Genomic DNA, 24,603 nt, shown 5'->3' on the forward strand with positions numbered 1-24,603 from the left:
GTGCCGCTGGGCTACGCCAAGGAGCGTCAAACCGAACGAAAATAGCACGTGTACCATGCTAAGCAGCGCAACTCTGCTTCTATTTCAATCAATCACCTTCCCCATGCCGACTGGAATCTCCACCAACGGTGCTTGCCGCTCTATTTCTCTCTCAATTCTTTTGCCTTTTCCTTGTTTTCGCTGAGGTCAGGATTTGGAGGGGGATATCTCGGCTACATACTCATTCAGGTGTATTGCTTGGCTTGCGTGCCGTGTCTCTCTTTGTTTCTCTTTCTTTCGCTCTGTGCGATTCCTCTGCTGTGCTTGCCGTGGTCTTTAGAAGACTGTATCGTAACACATCGGCCACCATCCTCTGTTTTGTAGTAATGGATCAGCTCGCCGTCTCTGTCAGCTCCTTCGTCCACTGCATCGAGGAGCTGCGCCTCCCAGTGGTGCCGTACGGCACGTACATCAAGGCTGTCTGTATTGGCATCCCCCTTGCTGTGCTCGCGCACGACACGGCCGAGTACTGGCTGCCTACCAAGACCCGTATTCCGGTACTCTCGTGGTTCGTGCGCAAGTGGCGCCAGAACCCCGAGACGAAGCACGTACATCTCCGGGTGATTCGCAATTTGGTTCTCTTTGCGTTCTTTGTCGTGCTCCGCATGGACGGCGCGGCGAACGAAGAGGCGGAGCCATCTGACTACGTCTCCCAGCGACTGACGAGTGCGTCGGGACAACGCGCGGTGAACCAGGAGATCTACAAGTCACGCCGAGTCGCCTTCAACGCTGCTACAGCCGTGCTCGGAGAGGAAGAGATGAACATAGAGGGTGTACAGCAGCAGCGTGACGCTGTGCTGCGCCGCCGCCGTCTCCATGACCCCAACGTGGCGTAAAGCACGACTACCACGTTCGCGAATGCCCTACGACAGAGGCATGTTAGCGCATTGAGCACTGCTGTTATTTTCGCGTGTGGACTGAGCTCGTCGCTGTTGGTGGCACCGTCTTCTGTTTCTCTTGCTGTCGTGTATATGCAGCGAGAAGGGGGAGGGGTGAAGTAGTGCTGGGAGCGTTGATCGGCGCTCTTTTCTTCCCATTCCGATCTTGTGCACGGCGTTCCCCTTTGCAGACAGCCGGTGCTACGCAAGTCGCAACAGAAATCGAGCTTCACAGAATCACTGTTGAGGCGACATTCCCCTCCAAAGCTGTCGCAAGCCCTTTGGCGGCTTCGGCTTGTGGTGGCCTGCGTATGTGGGTTTTGTTTGTTGCCCAGATACTAGCGGTCGTGGTGAGATCCAGGGAAGTGCAAAAAAGAGTAGGGGAGAAACGCAGTGGCTGTTTTGTTGGGTGAGTGTTTCGCTGGTTGTTGCTCCGTCTCTTTTTTTTCATTCCTCTCATATACTAAGCTACGACTTAATTTTTTAACTGAGAGAAAGGCGTGATTGTGCTCCTCTTTTCTCTTTCCCATCTCTCCGTTGTCACAGTTACTCTCCTCCATTTCTCATCGCGTGCCTCTGCCTCTGAGCGACTGTGATGAGGCTTCTTTGCAGGTGGTAGACTAGACAAGTGCGAAAGGAGCAGGAAAAAAGAGGAGACGTTCGGCAGAATACATCGGCACACAGAAGTACGCAGTCATCCGTAATCTCCTCGACAGATGGCGGCCTTTGGCTCTTTTATGTGTGTGTCTGTGGGAGTCTTTTGCAAACAAGTCGAGAAATGCCGCCGCACAAATAGCGGTAAAGAAGGCAAGCAGTCGCCTGTCATTGTCTATCGTCTTCGTTAAAATGACAACAGCACAGATGCAAACGTGAAGGGGCCTGCGATGCCCTACCATCTCTGTATTGGATCGCTTCCACTCGGTATTGTGACGCGAGTTGCAGGAACAACGACCGCATGACCACAGTGAGCTGTTTCTTTTTACTCATTCTTCCTCTCTCTCTTCTTCGCCCCCTCCCCCCCCCGCTGCCCTCCGATTAAGCGGTGAGGGAGCTGAGCTCAAACCCACAGCATAAAGTGCCCCCCTCCCGGCTGTACCTGTGCCTGTGTCTGCGTGCGTGTGTGGCATTGCGTCTTTTTGCTGCTCTTCCCACGCACCCGACGTGCCCGGCCCGCAAGAGGTTCACTAAATTTGTGCCTACTCGAGAACTGGCTCGCCTTACCACCGTTTTTTTTTGCCTTTGACTCGAGGAAGTCATCGGCGCATTCTTATCGTCTTGGTAAGACGCCAGTGGCAGCGTACAGACAGCCAATACACCCACCCACACACACAACGATACAATCCAAAGCACCCATAGAGATACTTTCTCCTTTCTCTTCCTTTTACTTCTCCCCCGCCTTCCCCTTCTTCCTATCTACGGTGTTGTTGGCCGCCATCTTTGCACACCCCTTTTTTGTTTGCGGTTGCTGCTGGCTCTCGGAGGTTTTCTTCTGCGCGCTCACTGTTGTGGGAGTGCCATCTTTTTCATAGATTTATACAGTACTGTGTGCTCCCGTTCGAGTTGCCGCTATCCTTGATCCCTCTCTCTCCATTCACTTCGCCACGCGCGAGCGGCGCAGAGTTTTGGAGAGGTGTACGCGTGTACATGTGGGTTCCTTGCATCCGTGGTCGAACACACCCGCGCCAACCAATACGTAATTATAGAACTTAGGAGCAGTACGTTCCGCTCGGACATCCTAGCAGCAGGCAGGTGTTTCTCAGTCTCTTGCGTATGTGCTGCTGTTCTTTCTCTAGCTTTTGCTCATCATCTGAACTCTCTCAGAACGAACACGAACAAAAAGCGAAGGCAAACGCTCACACACGCACACCGAGATGATCCACAGCTACCACCAAAGCTCCAGTGTGATGAGCACGGAGGACGGCAGTAGCTCTACTGTGTTTGGAAATCCTCGAATAGAGCAGCGACGTCGGCACGTGCAGCAGCAGCACCTACCACGTCTGCCCTGTAGTTGCGAACCTTTCTCGGAGACACTGCAGTCATCCTTCAAAGCACGACAGGACCCTATCGCAGAGTACGAGCCACGACGCAACGGCGAGGACAGTAATCCCATGTTGCTCCGAAATGAAGGAGGCCGCTCAAACATGCCGCACGTGGAGGGAATGGAAGGCGGTGCGATATCCCCGCCCTCCATGCGCACAGCACGGACGGACTTGCCCGCCCTGGCGTCACCGAAGCCCTCGGCTGAGGAGTCGCGGGCCCTCCTAGAAACGGTAGTGGCGGTGTCGACGAAGATGCCTCCACATGAGCCGCAGGTGCGCCCCCTTGGTGTGTATGTCCGCACCAGCCGCGGCGGCCCCAACGGGGTGACGCGTGTCGTTCTCGTGAGATTGACCGACCCCAGCGATCCCTTCTTTTTGTTTGAGCTGGAACTTCTCGAGGACGACTACAGCGCCTTTAAGCAGCGCCTGGAGCTGCTCGTTGACTTTCATGGCTTCCCGCGCTACCTGGTCGGCATGCTGCGCGACATCGCTGACGGCGCTTCCGCCTATGAGTTGTCCTTTGTGCTGAACAATGCTGCAGTAGGTGACTCAAACAGAGGGACGCTGCGAGTGCTAGAGACGACGGACTTCAAAACTGTAGAGCATATTTCACTCGTGCTGCTACGACAGGGGGACGCTGGCCTCAAGCGGTACCTCGCCGAGCGTTTTCAACACTACGAGCAGTCGTTTCGTGCCTCGGAGGCTTCCCGTATTGCCATCACGGCGGAGCTAAAGGAGAGGATTGATGACTTGCAGGTGGCAAACGACGCGCTGCGTGCTCGTTTGCGCAAGACCGAGGAAGAGATGCGATTTATGACGACAGACGCAGAGAAGGAGCAGCTGGTCGCGCTGAACCGGCTGCGCGACCACCACACGAAGGAGATGAATGGCACTCGCGAATCATTTGACAAAAAAATCGAGCAGCTCTCGCACGCCTTGGAGGAGAAGACACGTCAGCTGCGCGACACGACCAACGAAAAGGAGGCTGCCATGGCAGAGGCACGCGCTCGCACCTCAGACCTGGAGGCCACGGTGACCTCGCTTCAGTCACACCTGCGCAGCGCACAGGACACGGTGGGGGTGCAGACCAAGGAGCTTGTGGCTTTGCGGGAGATAAATGATGAGCTGGCGAACTTCAAGGCGGAGGCAACAAAGGCAATGTCAGAGAATGAGCTCAACTACGTGACGCTGGCGGAGCGGCTCCGCGGCACCAGCACCGCACTGCAGAGTCGAGAAGAGAAGTTGGCCGCACTGCAGGCACACTACGAGAAACAGGACGAGTACATTCGTATTTTGGCCGAGCAGAACAAGCAGCAGGCAGACCACGTCCGCGAGGCGGAGAAAAATCTGGACAAGGCCCATCACATCATCGCAAACCAGCTACAGGCTATCAAAAATGCGAAGGATCGCTATCACATTGCAATGGATCAGCTGCGGAGTCAGGAGACGCTTCTGCAGGAACGCGAAGGTGCCGCACGCCGGCAGCAGGAGGAACTACTGGCAGCGACGGAGCGTGTCCAAGAGCTGCTGCGCAAAAACAGCGACCTGCGTGAGCAGCTGGAGAGCATCAACAACGCTCGCGAGCAGCTGGTGCAGGAGGTGAAGCTGAGTCAGCAGGCACTGCTGCGTCTACAACAGACGACAAGCATCAACGGGCGTCACTGGGGCGTGCTTAGCTCAGCGTATCAGAGTAGAGAAGGAGCAACCACTGGGGTGTCCACTTTGGATGCCACGGCGGGGGCGGGGTCGACTGACTTCATGCGTGAGTTTGGCGCGAATGCGCACGTGTTGAACCTGCCGGGGTACCGCAGCCTCAACCTCCCCTTCCGCAGTAGTGTCTATCGCTCCACAAACCTGGGAAAGACCGGACTAGTCGCTGCGTCAGGCGCGCTGTCGCCTTCGAGCACGGGAGCGGTAGCTGACGGCGTGACAGTGACAGAACGACCATCGCTCTTCGCCACGAAGGCGGCTTCTCCGTCCCCGGTGCACAGTAGCCAGGAGCGCGCCGGCAGCGCCGAAACGGCCGGCCTGACTGAGCCGCATGGCCGAGGAAGCATGTCGTCACTGAGCAAGACAGAGCGAACCAGCGGCACCGCGGCCGCTTCAGCGTCACAACTTCCTGTGAAGTCCGCCTCTCTGAATAAACAATCGTCACACATGGGCCGCTCTTCATTCAACGGCTTGGCAGTGAAGTCCTTCTTAGGCGGAGAAGACGCATCGCAGCGAGCGGCGGTGACTGCAGGCCCGGCACTAGAGAGCGCCTACTTTTAGACCCCAGGCTGTGGACACCGCATGCATTGAGACAGCGGCCATTGGGAGGAGGAAACAGCGGTGGAAGAGGACTGAAACGCAAGGAGGAGAGGCGCGCATATATACATATATATATATATATATATATCCATACAATCCCTGGGATGCGCTGCGATGGGAGGGCTCGCCGTTCTTTATTCCCCCACCCCCCAATCATCCTGACCTACCGCCTCTGCACTTGCGTCCTCGCCGCCCTTACAATGGCCTCACATACGCCGTTGTCCGTGTGAATGGACGTTGTTGCTCTCGTTCTTGTCTGGTATCGTCCTCTGTTCTGTTCTTTTTTTTGGGGGGGGGGGGTGAGAATGGGGTGGGGTGGGGATTCTTTTATTCCTCTCATCGGCACCCCGTACTACGTCAGCGAATAGAGGACGCGGACCACCACAGAGAGGGCCAGGAGTCGGGTGCACTGCAGAAGGATATTCACAGGTGGGTTCCCCCACTCGTGGTCATCGACCCGTCGTCCCGTGCTCATTCGCTTGCAATTTGTTGACAAGGTCTGTCATAGAACAAAGAAAATGAAAAGAATAAAAAGAGGGAAGGGGCGAAGAACGAAGAAGGCGCTCTCCTTTCGACCAGGGCTGGCCGGTAGACGAACACGCGCGCGGCTCAGCAGAAGCTGGACAAAGTAGGCACGCATTCTCCTAGCCGCTGTAGGCAGCCGTCGTGGTATGCTCTCTCTACCGCGCCATGCGTACTTCACTCTCCCCAGTCCCCCTCTGGAGCCGTGGATGCCGCGCCTCAGGTACAAAGCTAAGCTTGGTCTCCGTGCCGCTGGGAACGATGTGCACTCGCTTTACCGTGGTTTCGATCACGAAAAGGGTACGCTGTTTAACCAGCTGTGGTCTGTGGAGATGCTCATCGCCCAGTTTTCTTCTTCGACACTTGGACGCTGCAGCTCTCTTCTATTGCCCCTTTATCGTACGCACCTCTCTCCCTTTCTCCCTTCCCTTTCCCTCTTTCCTTCGTTGAACCTTTTGCGATTCACCAACGCAACGCTGTCGTCATGCTACGCTTTGCGCCCAGCTGTCCGACTCTCTCCTGCCACTCCCCACTACTGTCCTTCTGCCCCGTCATTCAAGGACTGCTTCTCTTGTTCTACTTCTTTAAGATCTGTTCATTGTGCGCGTGCCTGTGTCAGCGTGTGTGGGCCTTTGTCGTAGGCTCGTTCTCTCTGTCCACATTTTTTCTCGATCTTACTCAGTACTTGGCTGCCGTGGTGTGCTTTATTTCCCTTCAATCTTTCCTACACCCCCTACGGCGACTCCTTTCTCTGTCGTCGTCTTTTTATCTGTGCTTGCTATAGGGTATTTGCATTTTTCATGTATAGAACGGAGAAAGAAGCCGAACCACCATCTCGCCTCCTCTGCCTCCATTCCTCACTCTTCTGCAGTAAGCAGTAGTCCGCTGCCCACCACCACCACCCTTCCTCCGTCCCAAAGGCCACACCACACACAGAGAGACACGCCTTCCCCACCTCTCCCCACGTGGCCACCTGTTTCCGCTTGGTGAAACGCACCAGGGCTCAGTACTTTGCTCCCATCTCTCTCTCTCTCTCTCTGTGTGTGTTTACGTGTGTCTGTGTAGGAGGGACGATTTTAAGGAAAGACTGAGCGAGGGTAAGGAACGTCGCTTCCCCGCCTTGTCAAGGCGATTATTTTCCTTTTACTAGTGCCGGCTTTGTGTCTGCACTTCTGATCAGGTGCTCTGAAACTTCAACGCCCTCTCCCTCTCCCTTTTACTCCCTCATCACTTTCCTCTCCGTGTTGACCGTAGCGTTGCTGCCCTTCTGTGTGTGTGTGTGTGGGGGGGGGAGGTGTCGCCATTGAACTTGCACGGCACTGCGGGCGCCCTTTCGCTGCGCTCTTCCAGCCTGTGCATGCATGCTGAAAGAAGGTGACTGGAGGACGGGGTAGTGAGGCGTTTTTTTCCCTCTTAACGGAGAGCACCAACACACACACACATATATATATATAAAGGGGGTGAGACATATTTGAGGAGCTGCTCGGTGGATTCCAACACATGGGCAGCGAAAAGGCTTAGTATTCACGTGCTTCTCGAAAAAAAAAAAATAAGTAGCCGATAGGCACAAGAGTACACACGCACGCTTTCATTTTGTGTGGACGCCTCGTTCATTTCTGCAGAAGCACGCCCATCTTTGTTTGTTGCTGGTGTGTTGTGTATAAAAGGCGCTGAGCTCGTGTTTCTCTTCGCTTTGCTGTCGTTTTTTTTTTGTTCTTTCAGTCTCTCTTAATCGAAGACTCTCTCGTGAACCTCCGCATCGTCAAGTGAGTGTATCACGAAACGCACACACTCACACACACAGACATTCAGAGCGAGAAACATTTCGCTTTTTCTTGAGGCCCCGCTCTAAGCGCGTGTATTCCAACACAGAACCGAGGAGACTCCTTCGCCGGTCATTGTAAAGGAGTCGCCGCTTTCTTTTTCGTTCAGTTGTGCTTGTCAGTGCTGGAGCGTGTTGTGTGTGCGCGTCGGCTTATGTTGCGTGCCCTCTCTTTGTTGCCCCTCTTCTTTCTCTATTGGAGTGTCCCCTCTTCTGGATTCCGCTTATCTTTCGTTTTCTTCACCTTTTATTTTTCGTTTACGTCTCCTCCTTCATTTCACCCCCCTCTCTCTCTCTCTCTCTTTTGTCATTACACGCGCCTCCGCTCTTCAACACCTTCGAAGACACTACGCCGTGACTTGAGCTCCTTCACGCCCGAGAGAACAAAGCCAGTGACCTTCATTGGTAGCGCCACCAACTTCTCTCCCCCTCCTGCGTCTCTCTCGACTCAATCACGATTCAGGGTGCATTTCTTCGTGGTTTCCCCCTTTGCTGTTCTCTGTGGGCTGTGTCACTTTCTATTGCCTGAGTGTGTTGCGCGCTCTCTCTCCCTGTTTCTCTTTCTTTTCCTCTTTTGAAGGCCTCCGTTCAGCTCTATTCTATTTTTGTTTTCTATTGGAGGGAGAGTGCACACGAATTGTGTCCTCGGCATGGTATATCGGGGTGGTGAAGAACTGTGGTTTTCCTATTTCTTCTTTGTTTTCCTCCTTTTCTCTTCGGTGTGTCTCCATCATAAGACTTTGAATCGCCGGATCCATCCAAGCTGGTAAACTGTGTTAGGTTGTCGGTGAGGTAGCACGCAAGGCTGGGGGTATTTTCCTCTTTTTTCTTTTGGTGTTCTCTACTGGTATCTGATTTCGATCGTGTACCTTTGGCGTTCTTTGCAGTCTCCTGAGTCTTTAATCTAACATATCCCCTCCCTCTCTTCTTATTCACCCTCTTCCACGGCTACGCATAACAACGTGCTGGCCTGTTAGTGTGAAACGAGCGGGGAGGAGAAAACACCAGGGCGGGTCATATTACGCAGACAGGTATCATACGTCCGTCTCAGCACCACTGCCGTCAACGAAGAATACACAGAGCAGCTAAGCGGGAGAACATATGAATTTTTGTTTCTTTTTGACTCTGTTTGTTCAACTAAGTTCCTTTGCTCTATTATTTTTCGAGGATTTCCGTGTTCTCCCCCCCACACACACACACACGGCTATCTTGCGAAGGACTTGTGCTTGTTTAGGTGTGTCTGCCTCTCTGGACGCGCCTCGGGATCCCACTCAGCGTAACCGTCTCACAGCGCGCCTTTTACCCGCTCGGAAGCCGCTCCCGTCGCTTTTTTGTTTGTTTGCTTCACAATTCATCTTTTCCTTTCACTTTTTTTGTGCCAACTGACACAAAGTGCACAGAAGTCCTGTCCAACCCCCCCACCCTCACACTTTCACAAGCGCGAAGGTCAAGGTGCCACAGTTAGAGCGATGGGAGGCATTCAGTCAGCCGTGACATCGACTCGGCTCTCCTTTGATCTCCTGGGCTACAGTCATGGTCTCGAAGAGCTCATCTTGATGTACTGGTGGGTGATTGTGCTCGCCAATCTCGTGCTCTTTGCATTTGCGAAGCACTCGCTCAAGTGCTGGGAGCTGCGCCAGGATCGGCGTCGGCTGCAGTGCTGCTACATGCGTCACTGCCAACGCCTTCATGCGGCACGGGAGTTGAATTCTAGGACAACAGACTTCTCACACAGTGCACAGGCTGAGGGAACAGCAGCATCAACACGTACTACGCCAACGACCTCTTTGCCGTCAAGCAAAGAGCTGACCGAGACGGGGACAGCGACAAGCTTCACCGTTGACTCCATCAGCAAGAGGGGAAAGACGAAGCTCAGGCACCCTCTCTGTGATCCGATCGTACTAAAGGCAGACGAAGACATCCCATCACCAAAGGTAGCTGATCTGACTGCAGAGGCTGTTCTACACAGCAGTCGAAATGAGCCACATGGGGCGACTGCGGCTGTGCAGACAAATGATTCTCGCCCACCGTCGTTGTTGCTTAAAGTCCACTCCGCCACTTCTGACCTCTCATTCTCGTCGTCGCTACCCTCGACAGCGCAGCCAACCAACTCGGCAACGAAGTGGCTGCTGAATCGGTTCGGCTTCATGTCATCCGGGATGAGCCAAGGCAGCGATGACAGATTTGATATTTGCCGGCACAGCAACAGCAGCGACAGACTCTCCCGGCTGAGCAACTGCTGTCCACGTTACAGCGAGGACGAGCAGCGTCTGATTGATAAGAAGCGGCAGGAAAATGTACATGCGTGGATGGAGGCGAAGCGCGCCTTAGTGCTAACTGAGTCGCTTGCAGCAGGCTCTCGCGGAGTTACACCGTTGTCCTCAGTCAGTAGGTGCACCATGCCGCCGTGCGAAAAAGAGGCGATGAAGACTGAGCTTGTCTCTTGAGAGGCAGAGACTCGACGCGGTAAGCACGGAGACCCTCCTCATCCACTAATCAGTTTCGTTTCAGGCCCCTTGATGATGCTGATCGCCTTACCATGGTATCAGAATCCAGTTCTCACTCTTTGTGGGGAAGCTAAGCGAGCTGCAGCCCGCCATCGGGCACGAATCCAAACTTCTGGCGTCGACGAAGATGTCTGGGCTGGCTCTGTGCAAAAGAAGCATGTGGCCACCATGACGTGAGTATCAACTCATTCCAAATTCTGTCAATGATTCGAGAGTTAGGCGCGTCCGTCAACTCCTACCTTTTCTTTCTCTAATACGCCAAGCTAGGAGCTCTTTGTGCGCCGGCACATGGTTGCCCACGAGCCCCTCGCGCTGGACAGACCCGCCGTTGTGAGAGACCTGCCGATTCAGGAGAGGGGCAGATCGCCACTGCCGCCACAGACTCGTGGCAACGTCCTGCCCATCGCGCGGCACCAGCGGGCAAGCCGCCCAGACACGCCCCCCTCTCCCCGTGACATCGACGACAATGGCAGAGGAGAGCAGCGAGATGCCCGGGCAACAGCGCCGCCATGGAAAGGGTTCCGATATGCGAAAATGCAGGCACTGTGCACACGCGCTGCCAGCCGCAGCTAGCATGGTGTGGCGCATCGAGGCCTGGCATGCAGGGGTCAGCAGAGCACGCGTGATGGGCGAAAAAGGCGCGAGGGGATGCATGACGAGAGCGCCCCGAGCCACACCATCGGGCCCTCCAGGCTCCGCTGTGGAGAGCCCTCTCCCTCCCTCCCAGCCGTGCTATGGGACGCCCCTGCTTGCAGCGACTGAGGGAGACATATGGCATGCATGCAGGGCGCAGGGACTCGGAGGTCCCTGACCTGGGGCTGGCCGGCTCCCTCCTCGGGCTCCTCCGGCACGCGCCCGGCGAGGGGACGGGTAACGAGAAGGCGAGCCCGCTGGATGCGTGGCCCGATGGGACGGCGGGGCGGTTTCTCCCAAGCGGCCGAGATTTAGCCGTGGCAAAGGGGTTGGCGAGCTGCGATTGCATGCGTACGGCTGTAGACGTGTTCGCAGCGGAGGGGGTCGCTGAGACTGGAAGGAGGACGGGGTGATGGTGCGGTGTGTCCCTGTGTGCGCACGTGTATGTGCAATGCCTCTGTGTGTCTGTGTTTTCTTACGCTGTCGTGCAGTATTGCAGCGAAGCTGAGAGAAAGTTGAGCGTGGCGTAGAGGAGACGAAACGGCTCGTAATCATGTTGCACTTTGAAGCGACAGCTCTGCCGTTTGCTAGAGCATAGTGTCTCCTACCCTCTTCCATGTGTGTTGCCGACGGCAAGGACACGAGTGGAAAGACGGATGGGAGGGCGTTAATTGATGAGTGAACGAGCCGATCTTCTCCTTCTCGGCTTCTCCTTGGCGCGGAGTGGAGTTTTTGTGTGAAATGAAGGCATGCAAGTGGGGGGCACATGTGCACTTTGGCAGGGCATTGTGAACCTGATGTGGCCTATGGCTTTTCAGGGTATATATATATATATTATTGCACTGCGCCTTGGCATGGTGCTAAACAGTATCCCCGGAAGAGCTTTTTCCTTTTTACGCTCACGTGAAGAAGAAGAAGCCGCCGAGAAAAGACTGCTGAGGCGCTGACGTGGGCGGTGAAGGGCGGTGATGGTTGATGGGTAAGTTGGGTGGGGGTGTTTTAGATTGTCATGCTGCCTGGCTTCACTATCACATTCCTTGCTAATAGGGCCCTTCTTTGTGATGTGTTCTCAAGGGCTCTAGAAGAGGGAGTGTTTCTGGTAAACAGCGGTGGTCGGCTGCTGCTGCTTTGTTTACGCCCCCCCTCCCCGTGTCCCTTTCCCCACTACCCATTGCCGTAACCTCACCCTATTCACTTTCTTCGATTCTTTGTTCTTCATCTCCATCAGTATATTCCATTGGCGCCAAGGGTATTTCTATTTAATTCCCTCCTCTCCCCTGCTTCCTCCTATTATGAACTATAGCAGTAACACGAGTGGGGGTGGTGCTTTTTTTCTTTTCACAGTAAATGACATGAACCCTCTCCTTCTCGTTGCTTTTTCTTCTCCTTTCTTGGCTGTTTTCTCTTGCTGCGAGTCAGATTCAGTCACCACTGTGTGCCAGTAAGGCCACACAGAGAGGTCTGCACGCGAGTGTGCGTGTATGTTTGCGTGTGCCTCAGTCTAGGGAATGAGTGTCATCTTTGCCTGCGGCAACAGGCAGTCGTTGTTGCTATTTAACAAGCGACTTCTCTCACTTCTTCTTTTTTTGGGGGGCTCTTTCGCTGTTCAGAAGTGCCCCACCACCCCCACTTATATGTAGGCACACAGAAATAAAAAAAGCGACTACAACTCCTTAACACACTTTGCTCCTCCTCTTACCTTTGATCCTGGTGTCGTGTGAAGTGAAGGGGCTGTGCAGCATCTTCATTTGTTCTTCGGTGGTTCCTCTTCCCTTCAGTATACGCTTGCATACAGGTGTGTGTGTGTGTGTGTGTGCTTCAACGGACGGAGGAACGGGACCCTGCTTGTTTCCTTTTCTGCTATTCTTGTCTGGGCCGTTATTCCGCACGTCTTTCTCTGGCGCTCCCCCTTTGTGTGTTTTGTGTTGTGCTTGTTCGGCGTGAATGTGCGCGTATGCCCCCCTTCCATTGTCCCTTTTGCTCTCCCCCTTTTCAGCACTTCCGCGTTGCCTCCTTTACCCCCACCTCAAGTTGCAACGCCACGCCTACGTGTGTTGGCGCGCGGTGTCTGTTTCTCGTGGCGATGCGACTCGTCTTCAATGTATCTTCGACTGGTGTTGCCGATGCCGGCAATTCCAATCCTTTTTTTTACCTTTTTTTCTTTAGGCTAGCTAGTAGACTAGTGGATGCTTTGCACAGCGTACGTGACTTCTGTGGTGGTTGTGTGTGTATCTGCCGGTCGGTGTGCTCTTCTTTTATGTGAGTGTTCGTCGGACATGGGTTGCTGTTGCTTCGCTTCGCCCCGCTAAGCGCGTTGAGTAGGAGAAAGTGCAGAGGAAAGCTGGAAAGTCGAACCCATCGGCCTGTGTGCACTCGCCATTTCTGTTGATTTGTTGTGTTTTGTGTTCCTGTTCCCTTTCTTCGAAGCTGCATGATCATCCGGCTCACCACTCCGCTCCTCGGCAGCCCTTCCTCCTCAGGGCTCATTCTGTTCTCTCCCTCCTTGCATACGTGTGCGTGTGTGTGGGTGTATAGTGAACGAATCGAGTTGCACTCATGTGTGTTTATCTTTGTCTTCTCCTGCAATGTGTACCCTAACGTAATACGCCATTCCTCCATACACACCGAACTCAATGAGCAGCGAGCAGCAAGCCCCTTACCTCGCCGCCTTCTTCCGACGTCCTTTCTCGCTTCGCTGACTGTGTCTGTCTGTCTGTCTTTGTGCGCTCAGTGAAGCTGAGGATGCACTGACGCGTTAGTGCCCGTGGCACCTCTCTCATGCATGACGGCTCCCTACCATCGCATCCCGACCAAATCGCAAATTGCGCTCCCATTCTTTTTTTTTTTCAGTTACCCATTCCCAACGGTGACTGCCTTCCTCGTCATATACCGCCTCCCTCTCTTTCTCTCATATGACGACGCGTGTAGAGTGCAGAAGTCACTGAAACCAGCCTCTTTCATTAGTACCAGGGTGCACATGCCAGTTGTCTCTCCCACTAAAGGCGTGACCTGTTCTTGGGTGAAACAACGCCGTTCGCATTCTCGATCGTGAAGCCGACGAGGGGGTCTGCAGAAGGGCGGACCACCGTTGCGCGTTCTTGCCCGCTGTCTCGAACAAATGTGTGGCTCATCGCAGTGCTGCTACACAGAAGGGGGAGGAAGCAGACAAACATGCTTCCACACTTTCTCCTCTTCCGTAGCTACGACTGATCGATGCGAACTGCATTTCGATGTTTTTTTTTTTGCCTGGTTGTCTGTCGAGCACCGATGAAAAGTGCACAGCCAGCATGGTGCACGCAGGCATACCACCTTTATCAGGGCAGTGATGCCGCTGCGTCTTCAGCGTCGAAGTCCACCAGCATCCCACTAATGCTGCTAAGCAACATTGATTTGATGTTCGCCGCGTACGCTTTGGATACGGCGTTAGGGAGCCCGTCACACAAAAATGTTTGGCGCCACCAACGACGATGCTCGTGCCCATCGCTGCCTCAGCCAGCAGGAACAGTTTCTTGACCTCAGCAGACTGAGTGTTACACGTCGAAGCGGATGTCAGCTCTTTTTCACAAGAAGGGGGGGGGGCATAGGTGGAGTCAGAAACAAGTGCGTCGCTTCGTAGAGGAGTCGCCGATCCAACGCAGCTGCACTCCATCGGCACGTTTCACATGGGAGCCCTTTGCGCGTAGGGACCGAGTGACTACAGTGCCACGCTAACCCTCTTTTCCCATGTTAGTAGCTAGTTCGGTGACACCTGACCGTCGTCGCTCACCAACCTCAGAGAGGTGACGGAGCTGGAGGGAGAAGTCAAAGGTGGTGTTGACGACCTCAGTCCACACCAGCGAGTCGCTGCCGCCTTGTATTCTACTTTGCAATTAGTGGGCAAACTTTCGTACTCCCCATGATGGGGTCTGGGTGCCATGCTCAGTCCTGAGAGCATGTGTGCTGCGACTGAGCGAGTGACTTCCGATACTCGAGCAGCAGTGCCGGCTGAGTGAGGTGGATGTACTAGTCATTGGCTTCAAACCAGAACTGTAGCTAGCAAAGAGGCCGACCCTCTGCGTGCATGAGGACACTCAAAACAGGAATCTGGCACCAGCAGCTAGCAGTTAGCTACAGGCACGATGTAAACTATTCCGCGACCTGCTCGTCGCCATCTGGTACGCAGTGTCGCTCTGCGAGAACATGGACGTTTGCTTCTCTGAGGCTAGCTGCAGCAGTGACAGAGGTGCTGACAACGGCAGCAAGCGGTTTCGCAACATCACACACTACGTCAGGCGTAGGCGGGTCATCTCAGTCGCGCTGTACGTGCGTTGAGTACTGCCACCAACCAGAGGAGCATTGCCGGTCGCTTGAAAAGGACAGGGTGATGCACCACAGCTCATGTGTGCCGCGGTTTCTTCTCGTCTGACGCAACGGGCTGCGAGGTTTCTGTGTCGAAGGAGTTGCCGTAGTGGAGGAAGGGATAGAGAGCAAGTTGTGTGTCGTGTTAGAGTCAGCACTGCTCTCTTTGGTGGCCGTTGTGCTGATGGTGGTGCCTGGCTTCTCATACTCCCGCCTAGTTGGTGTGGTGCAGTCGTGCCGAAGCCCCCAGACGGCATGGAGCTGAACCGGCTTGAATCTTCTCTACCTGCGTATGTGCGTGCAACCTCAGCGATACGACCCTCCTTTCCTCTGTGCTCTCTCCTCGTCGTTTCTGGTCATCATCTCTGTCTCTTGGGTAATGGAGCGTGGTGGACGCGTTTGGGGTTCTGCTGTGGTCGGTTTCTTCTTGGAGATGCTCTGTCGTTGCGCTAACCACTCCTCTTTGCGTCTTTTCGTCCTTCCAATATTTTTTTTGTTTGTTTTGTTCCTCGGCGCATTACCGAAGCACTTCTTCTGGGGTTTACGACGTGTCTTATTGCTGCTCTAGAGGAGTGCCGTTGCCCTCTTCTTTCTGCTTCCTCCCTTTTTGGTTTGTTGTTGTTGTTTGTTTCTCATGGCTTGTGCTGCTTGTTTGCCGATTCATTTGTGGCGATTCCTGAGGATTTTCAGCCGCAGTCTCTCTGACTTGCGCTGTTGAACCTTTTCTCGTAGCCGTGCGATCCTGCTTAGCGCCGCACCACAAAGAGGACAGGCAGCCACGAAAAAAAAAAGGGAACGTTTCCCTCACTTGCGCAGAGCCACGTCCATTGCGTGCGAGAATGGAACCCCCCTCCCCCTCCCCCTCCCTTCCCCCCCAAAAGTGAAAACAGTTATAAAGAAGAACCAGAAGAAACACACGTACACACACACACACACGCGAGGAAAAATATCGAATTTTTTTACGCTCAATACGGGCCTCTCTCTTTCTTGCTCTTCGCTGTGCGCTATGTGTTGCCTCTGTCTGCACTAACACATGCGAACACAACAACAAAAAGGGGAGAGGAAAGGGAGGACCAACCGCCAGGGTGCACCAGTGCCATTTCTGCGAGGCGCACAGGAATGCACAACAGGAAGGCGCGCTTCACCTTTAGCTGACGTCATCGTCGTTTTCTCCTCGGGTGCTTACACAGCCGTGCACTTTGCTACTGCGCAGGAGGGGGGACATTTCAGTAGCTACTCCCTTTTCCTTCAGCATCAAACTGAGCTACTTCTTACTCAACTCTCCTGTTGCTACGCAGTTTCACTGCTTTGTTGAACTGATTTACCTGCAGTGACCCCTTATCATCTCCCTATTTCTTCCTTCTGATTTGTGTGTTCTCATTGTTGGACTTCCTTTCTGCGGGGAGTAGCCTACGCTCCGACCCATGAAGCGCTTCTCTTCCTTAGTGTCTGCGATCATCCTTGACTGCGGTAGCGCCACGACACGGCAGAACTACCGAAGATATGCCACAGTGGTGGGAGACGCACATGAGCAGGTGAACCCTCAGCAACAGCACGAAGAGAGGTCTGAGGAACAGCAGCGGCAGCGCACAGATGCCACAGGAAACTCTCTTGGCGCCGTTCCTGACGAAGAGGCCCCACGGCGGCGCAACATCGTGGTGCTCAGCAACACCACCAAGGCTGTATACATGCATCCAACGAACCACATCGCCTCTTGGTATTGGTTTATTACTGATTTCCACAAGTGGTTTGTTGGGATCATTTCTCTTTTCGTCGGCACGCAGGTTATTGCGCGCTATCGCGTGTCGAAGCTTCAAACGGCGACGCAGGCACAGCTTGGAGAGAACTTGTTAGACCAGCGCACGCGTGATTTACTGAGCGATATTGAGGTACTTCGCAAGAAAGACCCAATTCGGCTAGAGCATGAAGCGAACATCTATCACGAGCAGTTCTGGAAGCGACGTGCGCTGGCGGTGGCTGAGTCACGGAATCAGGTGCGGTCGCTCGAAATTCAACGCGGCAAGATGCAGGGCGAAGCGCGAGGCACCGACATGACGGAGTGGTTAGGGGCAAAGGCGAAGGACGACGAGGAGCGCGAAGTTGCACGTTGCACGCAGGACTACATCCAAGGATTTCATCAACACCTGAAATCGAAGCGCCTCATCTAACGGATATCCGTGCGGGTTGGGTTTTTATTGTTGAGATGGTGGCGCTTCGAAGGTGGTTGCACGTATGTCATGAATCCGCTTTAACTTCTCGACGAGGATGCGTGTGTGTGTGTGTGTGTGTGTTCACGCACAAGCTAGCCCGTCAGACTTCTCTCAACACCTACAGTGTCGATGTTGACGAAGGGTACACCTTGCAGTTGGCCTGTCAGCCTCTATATGATCTCAGTCACTTGAGTGCGTGTCTGTTGCTTCTTGTTTTGTGGAATCTCACTCCTTCTGTAGCGTCATACACGCCATAATACTCGACAACAAAGACGTGAGAGAGCGGGGGGAAGTACAAAGAAGGGCGCGACGCTGAATGTTTACGGCTAGAGACGCACAATGACATCACTGTGGCGCAAAAAGTGGCTGCAGAGTGGAACGCCTGCCAAGTCTCGAATGCGGACATTGATGTGGCCTTCCCTTCGAACCTGAAGGGGCTGACAGTGCCGCATCTGGAGACTATGTGGAACGAGAATCACTGTAGGGGGGAAAAGGGAAATACATCAACTCTTTCTTCCTCACGTCGCGTACACATCGGGGGAGGGGGCGAGGTGGTGGTCGTAGAAAATTGCAGTGCTTCTTATCAGTGCAGCCCTCGACTAGTCTATCCTCTTAGTGGCCTATGCTCCTTTTTTTCTCTAACTCAGGCCATTTCCCACCATTATCACTGCCGTCACCACTCGACTCGTTGCGGCGCACTTTTTTTTTCTCTACCAGCCACGTGTTCTGACGCCTTCTTGCTTTCTGTCTCGCTTGTGGTGATCGTCACCACCGCCATTCAACAGAAATATCGTATCGCCACTTACCAATAGACGATCAATATGAGGGAAAGTCTCCTCTTCTCTGGTTCTCTCATCGTCACCGCACTGGTGGTGGTGAGTTGCGGCTTGCTCTACCTGTTTCTGGGAATCGGTCAGTTCTCGTCTACGTTAGCTGAGTTATCCACACTTCTCCCAGATGAGCCGGCACACGAGCTACAGGAGCTCTTCGCCTCTGTGAGCCACGCGCTTCTCAGCGACGAGATTCTCATTCACTTGAACCAGTCTGTGTTCGCGGCTGCCGCTGTCCTCTTTTCTTTGGTTACTCTGCTGAGCTTTGTTGAAGAGGCGCTGCTGCGGGTAAAGGAGAAGGTATGCCTGTGGGGTAAGCTGCCGAGCCCGCAGGTGCTGCATTACTACAACCGGAATAGCTACGACGTGGCAGTAGCCCAGGTCGGATACGGAATCTCTCTTAAGAAAATCATCTAACCGAGACACCCAACAGACAAGGAGAGGAATGTGTCGATGCTATGGAGCCGCTTCTTCGGCGCACTTGGCTGCGCGTGTGTGTGCCGGGGTGCACTTGACTTTGTTTGTGGAACCGTTGCCGAGTCTTCCGTGTCGGCATGTTTACGCCGCCGAGGGAGTGATCGAGTTGGAATTGAAAAGATGTGCTTTTGGTGTGTGGAATGCGCTTAAACATGTTCCCCAGTCCTCAGACAAAGAGAAGAGAGAGGGATGGAGCGACTACCCGGCGCTGCTACGCGATGCGGATGTGGAGCGCAGAAAGAAAAAAAAAAGCAGCGCCGTTACTTGTCCATACCACCAAACCTACGCCTACCCCAAAGTGCTCTCTCTTTTTTTTTTTCGTTTACTGCAGGGAAAGTGCGTGTGAGCAACCACATTTGCGCTCTCACTATTCTCTTGCCCGTACCCCCCACCCCCCACACACACACGCGCACCTTCGCCTGGGGTCCTTCAGTAGAGCGCGGAGTATCTCCTTTGTCTCACATGTTGCAGAGAAATTCCTCCCTGGCACGGTGAGTTTATCGTTTGTGTGTCTGTGTAGCAGTCTTTCTCGTTCTTCTCAGTCACCCTTCTCTGCTCCTCTCTCCCTCTCTCCCTCCCCTGCACCACCACCGCCACCCTCGCCCGCCGTGATCCGCCTGTCATCATCTCCTGTTCGAGTTGTTGTTTCCTCTCGCTCTGCGGAATGGAACACGCGAAAGTTTTTGGTCTCTCCAGTGGGACGTGTAGCGCTCGAGAGGGTGAAAAAAAGGGGCGTCTGTGCTAATACACAACACCACCTCCTCAGGTAGAGGCCTATTTTTCACGGACGTGTCTCTTCGTTTCACCTTAACTGGAACTTATTGCCCCCCCCTTCCCTCCCTCCGTGAGGAACAGCGTTTCTGCAGTCTCGATTAATGCGCACGTCATCGTGGCTCTGCCAGGGGTTGCTGCACCGCACGCTACCCAACAGTCGCCGTTTTGTGCCGCCGTGGGAGAAGGATGGGAAGACGGCTGACGAGTTCTTCGGCGGCATCTTGCAGAGCGCCAATCCAATTCAAAGGCAACGCAAGGAAGCGGAGCGCCAGCGACAAGTCGAAGAGGCCGCCGCTGTTGAGTACGCCCTGCCTCCGGAGGAGCAACGGAGATTAGAAGCGATGGAGGCGCACAACGCGGCTGTCGCCGAGGAGCGTCGCCATTTTCTACCTTATGGTGCGACCCCACGCAAGTATTTCGAGACTGCCGACATGGCCGCCTGGGGTGAGTACAAGATTGCCCTTGAGGCTTCGACAAACGCCATTGCCTCATTGCAGGCACCATCGAACAGTAATGACTCGTATTCGCTGAGCGTCCAGCATCAGTTGATGAACGAAATGGAGGACAAAATTCCGTACAAGTACGACGCGTATGTGAAACCGGCAACGTTGCGGTCTTCTTCATCGACTCCCGAAACTCCGAAGTGGCCGTTGCACGGGTCTGTTGGCGTGGTGATGGACATTGACGGCGTTGTGTACCGTAGCCATCGTCTCATACCAGGCGCCGACACCGCTATCCAGCGCCTCTCCACGTTGCGCATTCCATTTGTGTTCATGACAAACGGCGGCGGTAAAAGCGAAGCCGGAAAGGCTGAGGAGCTCTCTGCATTGCTGGGCTGTCATATCGCCGCGCGCCAGGTCCTGCTTTCCCATAGCCCGATGCGCCTGCTTGTGCCTGAGTACGGAGAGGAGCGCGTTCTTGTTGTTGGCTCCCCAAACTGTGCGAGTATCGCACGCGAATACGGCTTCCGACGGGCTATCTCTGTCCAGCAGTACCAATGTGAGCACCCAGAGATGGTGCCGCTCAAGAAGTGGGGTGATCTGAAGCGGGCGACGCCGGGGACTGTACCGTTTCCCTCCATCAGTGCCATTCTGCAGATGAGCGACCCAGAGGATGCCTTCAACGACATCCAGACCGTACTGGACGTTCTCCTTGCACCCGGTGGTCAGGTCGGCCTGTACGTCTCCGGCGCTCAGACAACGCCATACTTTGCAGCGGCTGACGACCTACTGTGGGCCACGGAGGCACCGCTGCCACGACTCGGTCAAGGTGCATTTCGGGAGATGCTGGCCTCTGTTTACGAGAGCATTACTGGACAGGGCATGCAGCTGCAGCAATATGGGAAACCCCGCGCTATCGCCTACGCGTTTGCTGAGCAGCGCCTGAAGGAAGTGTCCGCGTTGCTAGGGTGGAATCCGAACCAGCTCCGATCTATCTTCATGGTTGGCGACAACGTCGAGAGCGACATCGTTGGCGCCAACGCCGCTGGTGGACTGTGGACGAGCGTGCATGTGCTTTCCGGCATCGGACGTGCGCCAGCCGCACGTCGCACGCTGAGCGTTGGCGATTACGAGCTGGAGTGGATTGAGTCGTGTATCACCAAAACACCCCACTACGTTGCACCTACGCTGGATCACTTTGTACGGGAGCTTCTCGCCTTTCCCGAAATGGCACTCTTGCAGAACAAGACACCGTACCACGGGAGGCCGAATCCGGTCGACCTGAAAGGTGCATACAACTTTCACGAGTAAAGTGCGTGTCGTACCCACATTTCCTTCCCTTGCTCTCTCCTTGCGGCTCAGGGCGGCAGAGCTAGAAGGTGGGAGAGACGAACGACTCGGGTGCTGCAACCACAAATGAATGAGCTTATGGAGATGGAGAGGTCTACCACTTTAACCGCTGCGGTGTTTCTTCCCCACGTCATGAACCGAGAAGCGTGAAAGTGAGAAGGTGCACGGGAGCCAGCTGACAAAAGGCCCGTGTCGCGATGAACGGAGTCGCGCACGCCCATGCTTCCTGAGATGCCTGGCCTTCTGGAATTCCTCTGTGTAGGATTCTCTTGCACCGGTTCTATGCGTAGATTATTCTTGAAGGCTTCTCGTAGTGCGCGTCCCCCCTTTGGATTTGGACCACGTCGGCTCATTCTTCGTCTGCTTCTCTTTCTTCCCGTTCTTCAGCACACGGGTAGGCCCATAGAGCCGCTACCGGCACTGTGCATCAACGCACATCCTCTCTTGTTGTTTGCTTCCTCTCAGCACGAATCGGACCAGCCCATATACATACAAAGACACCGCTGCAACAGCACCGGAGCGTACGAGCGGGACTCACCATGAACCCCAACGATACAGCGCAGCAGCTGCTTCAAAACGAAAAGCTCCTGGAGCTCTTCCAACAAGCACTCGGCGGCGACGGCGGCAGCGGCAGTGGCGGAGATGTTGCTGATATGCTCAAGTCAATGCCGAAGGAAAGCGATCCAAAGCGGGAGGAGTGGCTGCGCGCCCTACAGTCACGACTGCAGCAGGAAACCGCCAAGGAGGCGAAAAAGGACCTGGAGCAGGTGCACAGCGATGAGTATGGTCAGTGGATGTTTGTGTTGCCGGACCCTGGCTTCTGCATCAAGACGAATGTCGCCGGTGGGGTGAAGGTATTTATTAACGTATGCCAGCACCCACGCATCGGGGAGCCGGTGCCGATGGAGCCAGATAAGGAAAACGCCGGTCAGGAGGACTCGGCGGAGATGCGCTACCGCATCCCGATCAGCTGCGGCCAAGCGCGGCCCGGCCAGGATAAATGTGGAAACCCCTGCAAAGTGTACGATGTCATCGTCAACCCGTCGACCATTCAGCGCTGCGGCAACGATCACGAATTCCGCCGTTTCGTGGCAGCGCTGTGCATGCAGTGGATCAAGCAGAAATCAGAGCCCACCCTGAACGCTGACGAGTTCCGAAACCTCAACTTCAAGTGCAAAGGCACGCTTGAGCCGCAGCGCATTCGCCTCTCGGCGCAGCCGAAGGAGCACAATGCGGTGGGGGACGAGATCCGCCTGCCGACCGCCGCGGGCAGCGCCACAGCGCCGTCGCAGGTGATCGGCTCACAGGGAAACGGCAAGCTAATCCAGGAAGTGCTTCCACCCAACACCACCAACGCGAACCCGTCTGCAACAGCGACGGGCACGGCGACGCCCGACACCGCTGCATTGAAGCTGGAACCAGCCGTCAAGAGTGTGACGGCCGAGGGCGCGTACAACTGGACCTTGCACAAGAGACCTGCGTCCAACCCGTACTTTAAGGAGAACGTGCCCGCTCACTTCGTCATCGCGTTCCACCTGCCAGGAGTCCAGACAATCCGAGAGGTTGACGTGCGCATCGGCCACCGGCGAGTGGACTGCTACTACATTGACGAGGTGGCCGATGGTCAGGAGGATGACGCAAGGGCGGCTGCATCCGCTGGAGGTGATGAAGGTGGGACGGTTGTGTCCAAGAAGGGCTCTGGCGCCTCGCCATTTCTCTCTTTAACCCTCGACTACCCCGTCTCCGATGACGTGATGGAGGCCAAGTACGTCCGGAAGACGTCACTGTTGAAGCTGAAGCTGGCGGTGCAGCTACCCGACGAAACGCAGGCTCCTGCTACTCGCCCGGAGCGTGATGTCACAGAGGTAGAAGAGGAGGAGCAGGGGCGCGAACGTGCAGCACGTGAAAAGGAGCGGGCCGCCGCCAAGGCACGCAATGAGCGTCAACGGCAGGAGGAGGCCGCAGTGATGGCAGAGCGGCGGAGCTACGTGGAAAATTTGTCCATGGTGCAATCTGGTGATATCCCGCCCATTATTCGGGATGAAGTGAATCAGCTGCCGCGCGAGCAGCTGCCGGGCATGCTTCACCGATTGGAGGGGCGAATCCGTAAAGGTGACTCTGTAGATGCGTTACTGGACAAGTTGCCGGAACCGATGCTGGATGCGCTGATCGACTACATTCGCGAGAAACTGTCGCTAGAGCCCCGCCCGCGGACGGTGCTGGCTGCGAAAGGGAAAGACAAGGCAGCATCTCCCTCGGACTCGCATCAAGCGAATTCCGCTTCTCCCGTTTCACTGTCGGCAGCCAAGGCTGCCGACGCTGAGCCCTCCAGCAAGAAGGCATCACCGGAGAGCCAGACCGCAATGCAAGAGTTTAACGTGACGAAGCAGTCCGAGGCGCTCCTCGGCGTTGCCTTTCACAACCGGTACCTCTTCGCACTTGATTGATCGGCAAGCTACGGCGGAGGAGGAGGGGAGGGGGCAAAGAAGTGCTATCCTTCGGACTCTTTCCTTTGTGAAATTGTGCTTGCCCGTCGCGTACGCTTTGTGGAGTTGCTTCTCGATGGCTGGCTCTTACTGTCGTGTTTTCCGGAGTAGACAGACGGCAAGAATGCGCAGCATCTCCTCAGCAAGGTCGGGAAAGTAGATGCGCAGATTTGTTATGCGTCACAGCTATGCATGCAGGCGTCGGCCTCTGCATACATGGAAGCATTTGCTTCTCCTTTCAAGGATGTAGTGGAGAGAAGCCCCAGCGTGAGTGCCGATGTACAATGGAGAACGTCTCAGTGCTGCTCTCTCTCCACTGTCCTCCAGAAAACAATGCCTAGTTGGTTTTTGCCACCCGTTTTGCAGATAGAAGCAAAAACCCATGCAGCTGAGCTATCAGCATGCACGCTAACCACTTCTTTTAGTCTTTGCTCAGTTGCTTCTGTGTGATATTGGCGCGATTGCAGGTCACGCGAAGAGGTGCTTGGGCCTCTGCTCGCCGTAAGGTCGACTGGCTAGTTCCCTTCCCTCTTCCTATTGTATATTCTATCCGCACTTACGCGCAGACTCGCGACTCTCAGCGTCGTAGTCACGTTGGGTGCTGGGGTTCGTGTAGTGTCTGTCGCTCAATCGCCCCTCCCTCCTCCTCCTCCTCTTGAACGATAGGCTCGAACCGACACACGAACACACACGCGTATATCCCTCTTTACTCACACCGAAGTGCACCTCTGCTTGGCTATTAGGGCGCAGAGGGCGTGTTGTAGGGAGGTCAGCGCTGCCTGCCTATCACCTTCTACACACAGCAACGAAACGAAAACACCAACACCAACAGAGTCATTCATCAGCCCACGCACAACACATCTATCGCACTCGCCCGTTCTTCTCCTCCTCATCTTGCTTTCCTTTTCTGTCGGAGCACTGTGCCAACGACTGCACACCCACCCATCC

General features: G+C 54.8%; 7 protein-coding genes across 7 annotated transcripts, besides 1 other annotated feature; all 7 read left to right on the forward strand.

Moving 5' to 3' along the window:
- Positions 1-365: 365 nt before the first annotated feature.
- LPMP_344140 (hypothetical protein) lies at positions 366-875 on the forward strand (the record flags this gene model as incomplete). The annotated part of the gene is made up of 1 exon (XM_010704534.1): positions 366-875. The coding sequence occupies one exon, from the start codon at positions 366-368 to the stop codon at positions 873-875; it is 510 nt and encodes a 169-aa protein (XP_010702836.1).
- A 1,913-nt stretch (positions 876-2,788) lies between these two features.
- LPMP_344150 (hypothetical protein) lies at positions 2,789-5,227 on the forward strand (the record flags this gene model as incomplete). The annotated part of the gene is made up of 1 exon (XM_010704535.1): positions 2,789-5,227. One exon carries the CDS (start codon positions 2,789-2,791, stop codon positions 5,225-5,227), a length of 2,439 nt encoding a protein of 812 aa, XP_010702837.1.
- A 3,852-nt stretch (positions 5,228-9,079) lies between these two features.
- LPMP_344160 (hypothetical protein) lies at positions 9,080-10,057 on the forward strand (the record flags this gene model as incomplete). The annotated part of the gene is made up of 1 exon (XM_010704536.1): positions 9,080-10,057. One exon carries the CDS (start codon positions 9,080-9,082, stop codon positions 10,055-10,057), a length of 978 nt encoding a protein of 325 aa, XP_010702838.1.
- A 67-nt stretch (positions 10,058-10,124) lies between these two features.
- Positions 10,125-11,122: a repeat region.
- Positions 11,123-16,512: 5,390 nt separating this feature from the next.
- LPMP_344170 (hypothetical protein) lies at positions 16,513-17,256 on the forward strand (the record flags this gene model as incomplete). Its single annotated transcript, XM_010704537.1, has 1 exon — positions 16,513-17,256. The coding sequence occupies one exon, from the start codon at positions 16,513-16,515 to the stop codon at positions 17,254-17,256; it is 744 nt and encodes a 247-aa protein (XP_010702839.1).
- An 863-nt stretch (positions 17,257-18,119) lies between these two features.
- On the forward strand, positions 18,120-18,545 carry LPMP_344180 (hypothetical protein; the record flags this gene model as incomplete). The annotated part of the gene is made up of 1 exon (XM_010704538.1): positions 18,120-18,545. The coding sequence occupies one exon, from the start codon at positions 18,120-18,122 to the stop codon at positions 18,543-18,545; it is 426 nt and encodes a 141-aa protein (XP_010702840.1).
- Positions 18,546-19,480: 935 nt separating this feature from the next.
- On the forward strand, positions 19,481-21,130 carry LPMP_344190 (hypothetical protein; the record flags this gene model as incomplete). The annotated part of the gene is made up of 1 exon (XM_010704539.1): positions 19,481-21,130. The coding sequence occupies one exon, from the start codon at positions 19,481-19,483 to the stop codon at positions 21,128-21,130; it is 1,650 nt and encodes a 549-aa protein (XP_010702841.1).
- A 578-nt stretch (positions 21,131-21,708) lies between these two features.
- On the forward strand, positions 21,709-23,616 carry LPMP_344200 (hypothetical protein; the record flags this gene model as incomplete). Its single annotated transcript, XM_010704540.1, has 1 exon — positions 21,709-23,616. One exon carries the CDS (start codon positions 21,709-21,711, stop codon positions 23,614-23,616), a length of 1,908 nt encoding a protein of 635 aa, XP_010702842.1.
- Between the last annotated feature and the right edge of the window lie 987 nt (positions 23,617-24,603).

This window comes from Leishmania panamensis (assembly GCF_000755165.1).
Source record: "Leishmania panamensis strain MHOM/PA/94/PSC-1 chromosome 34 sequence".
NCBI classification, from domain to species: Eukaryota; Euglenozoa; class Kinetoplastea; order Trypanosomatida; family Trypanosomatidae; genus Leishmania; species Leishmania panamensis.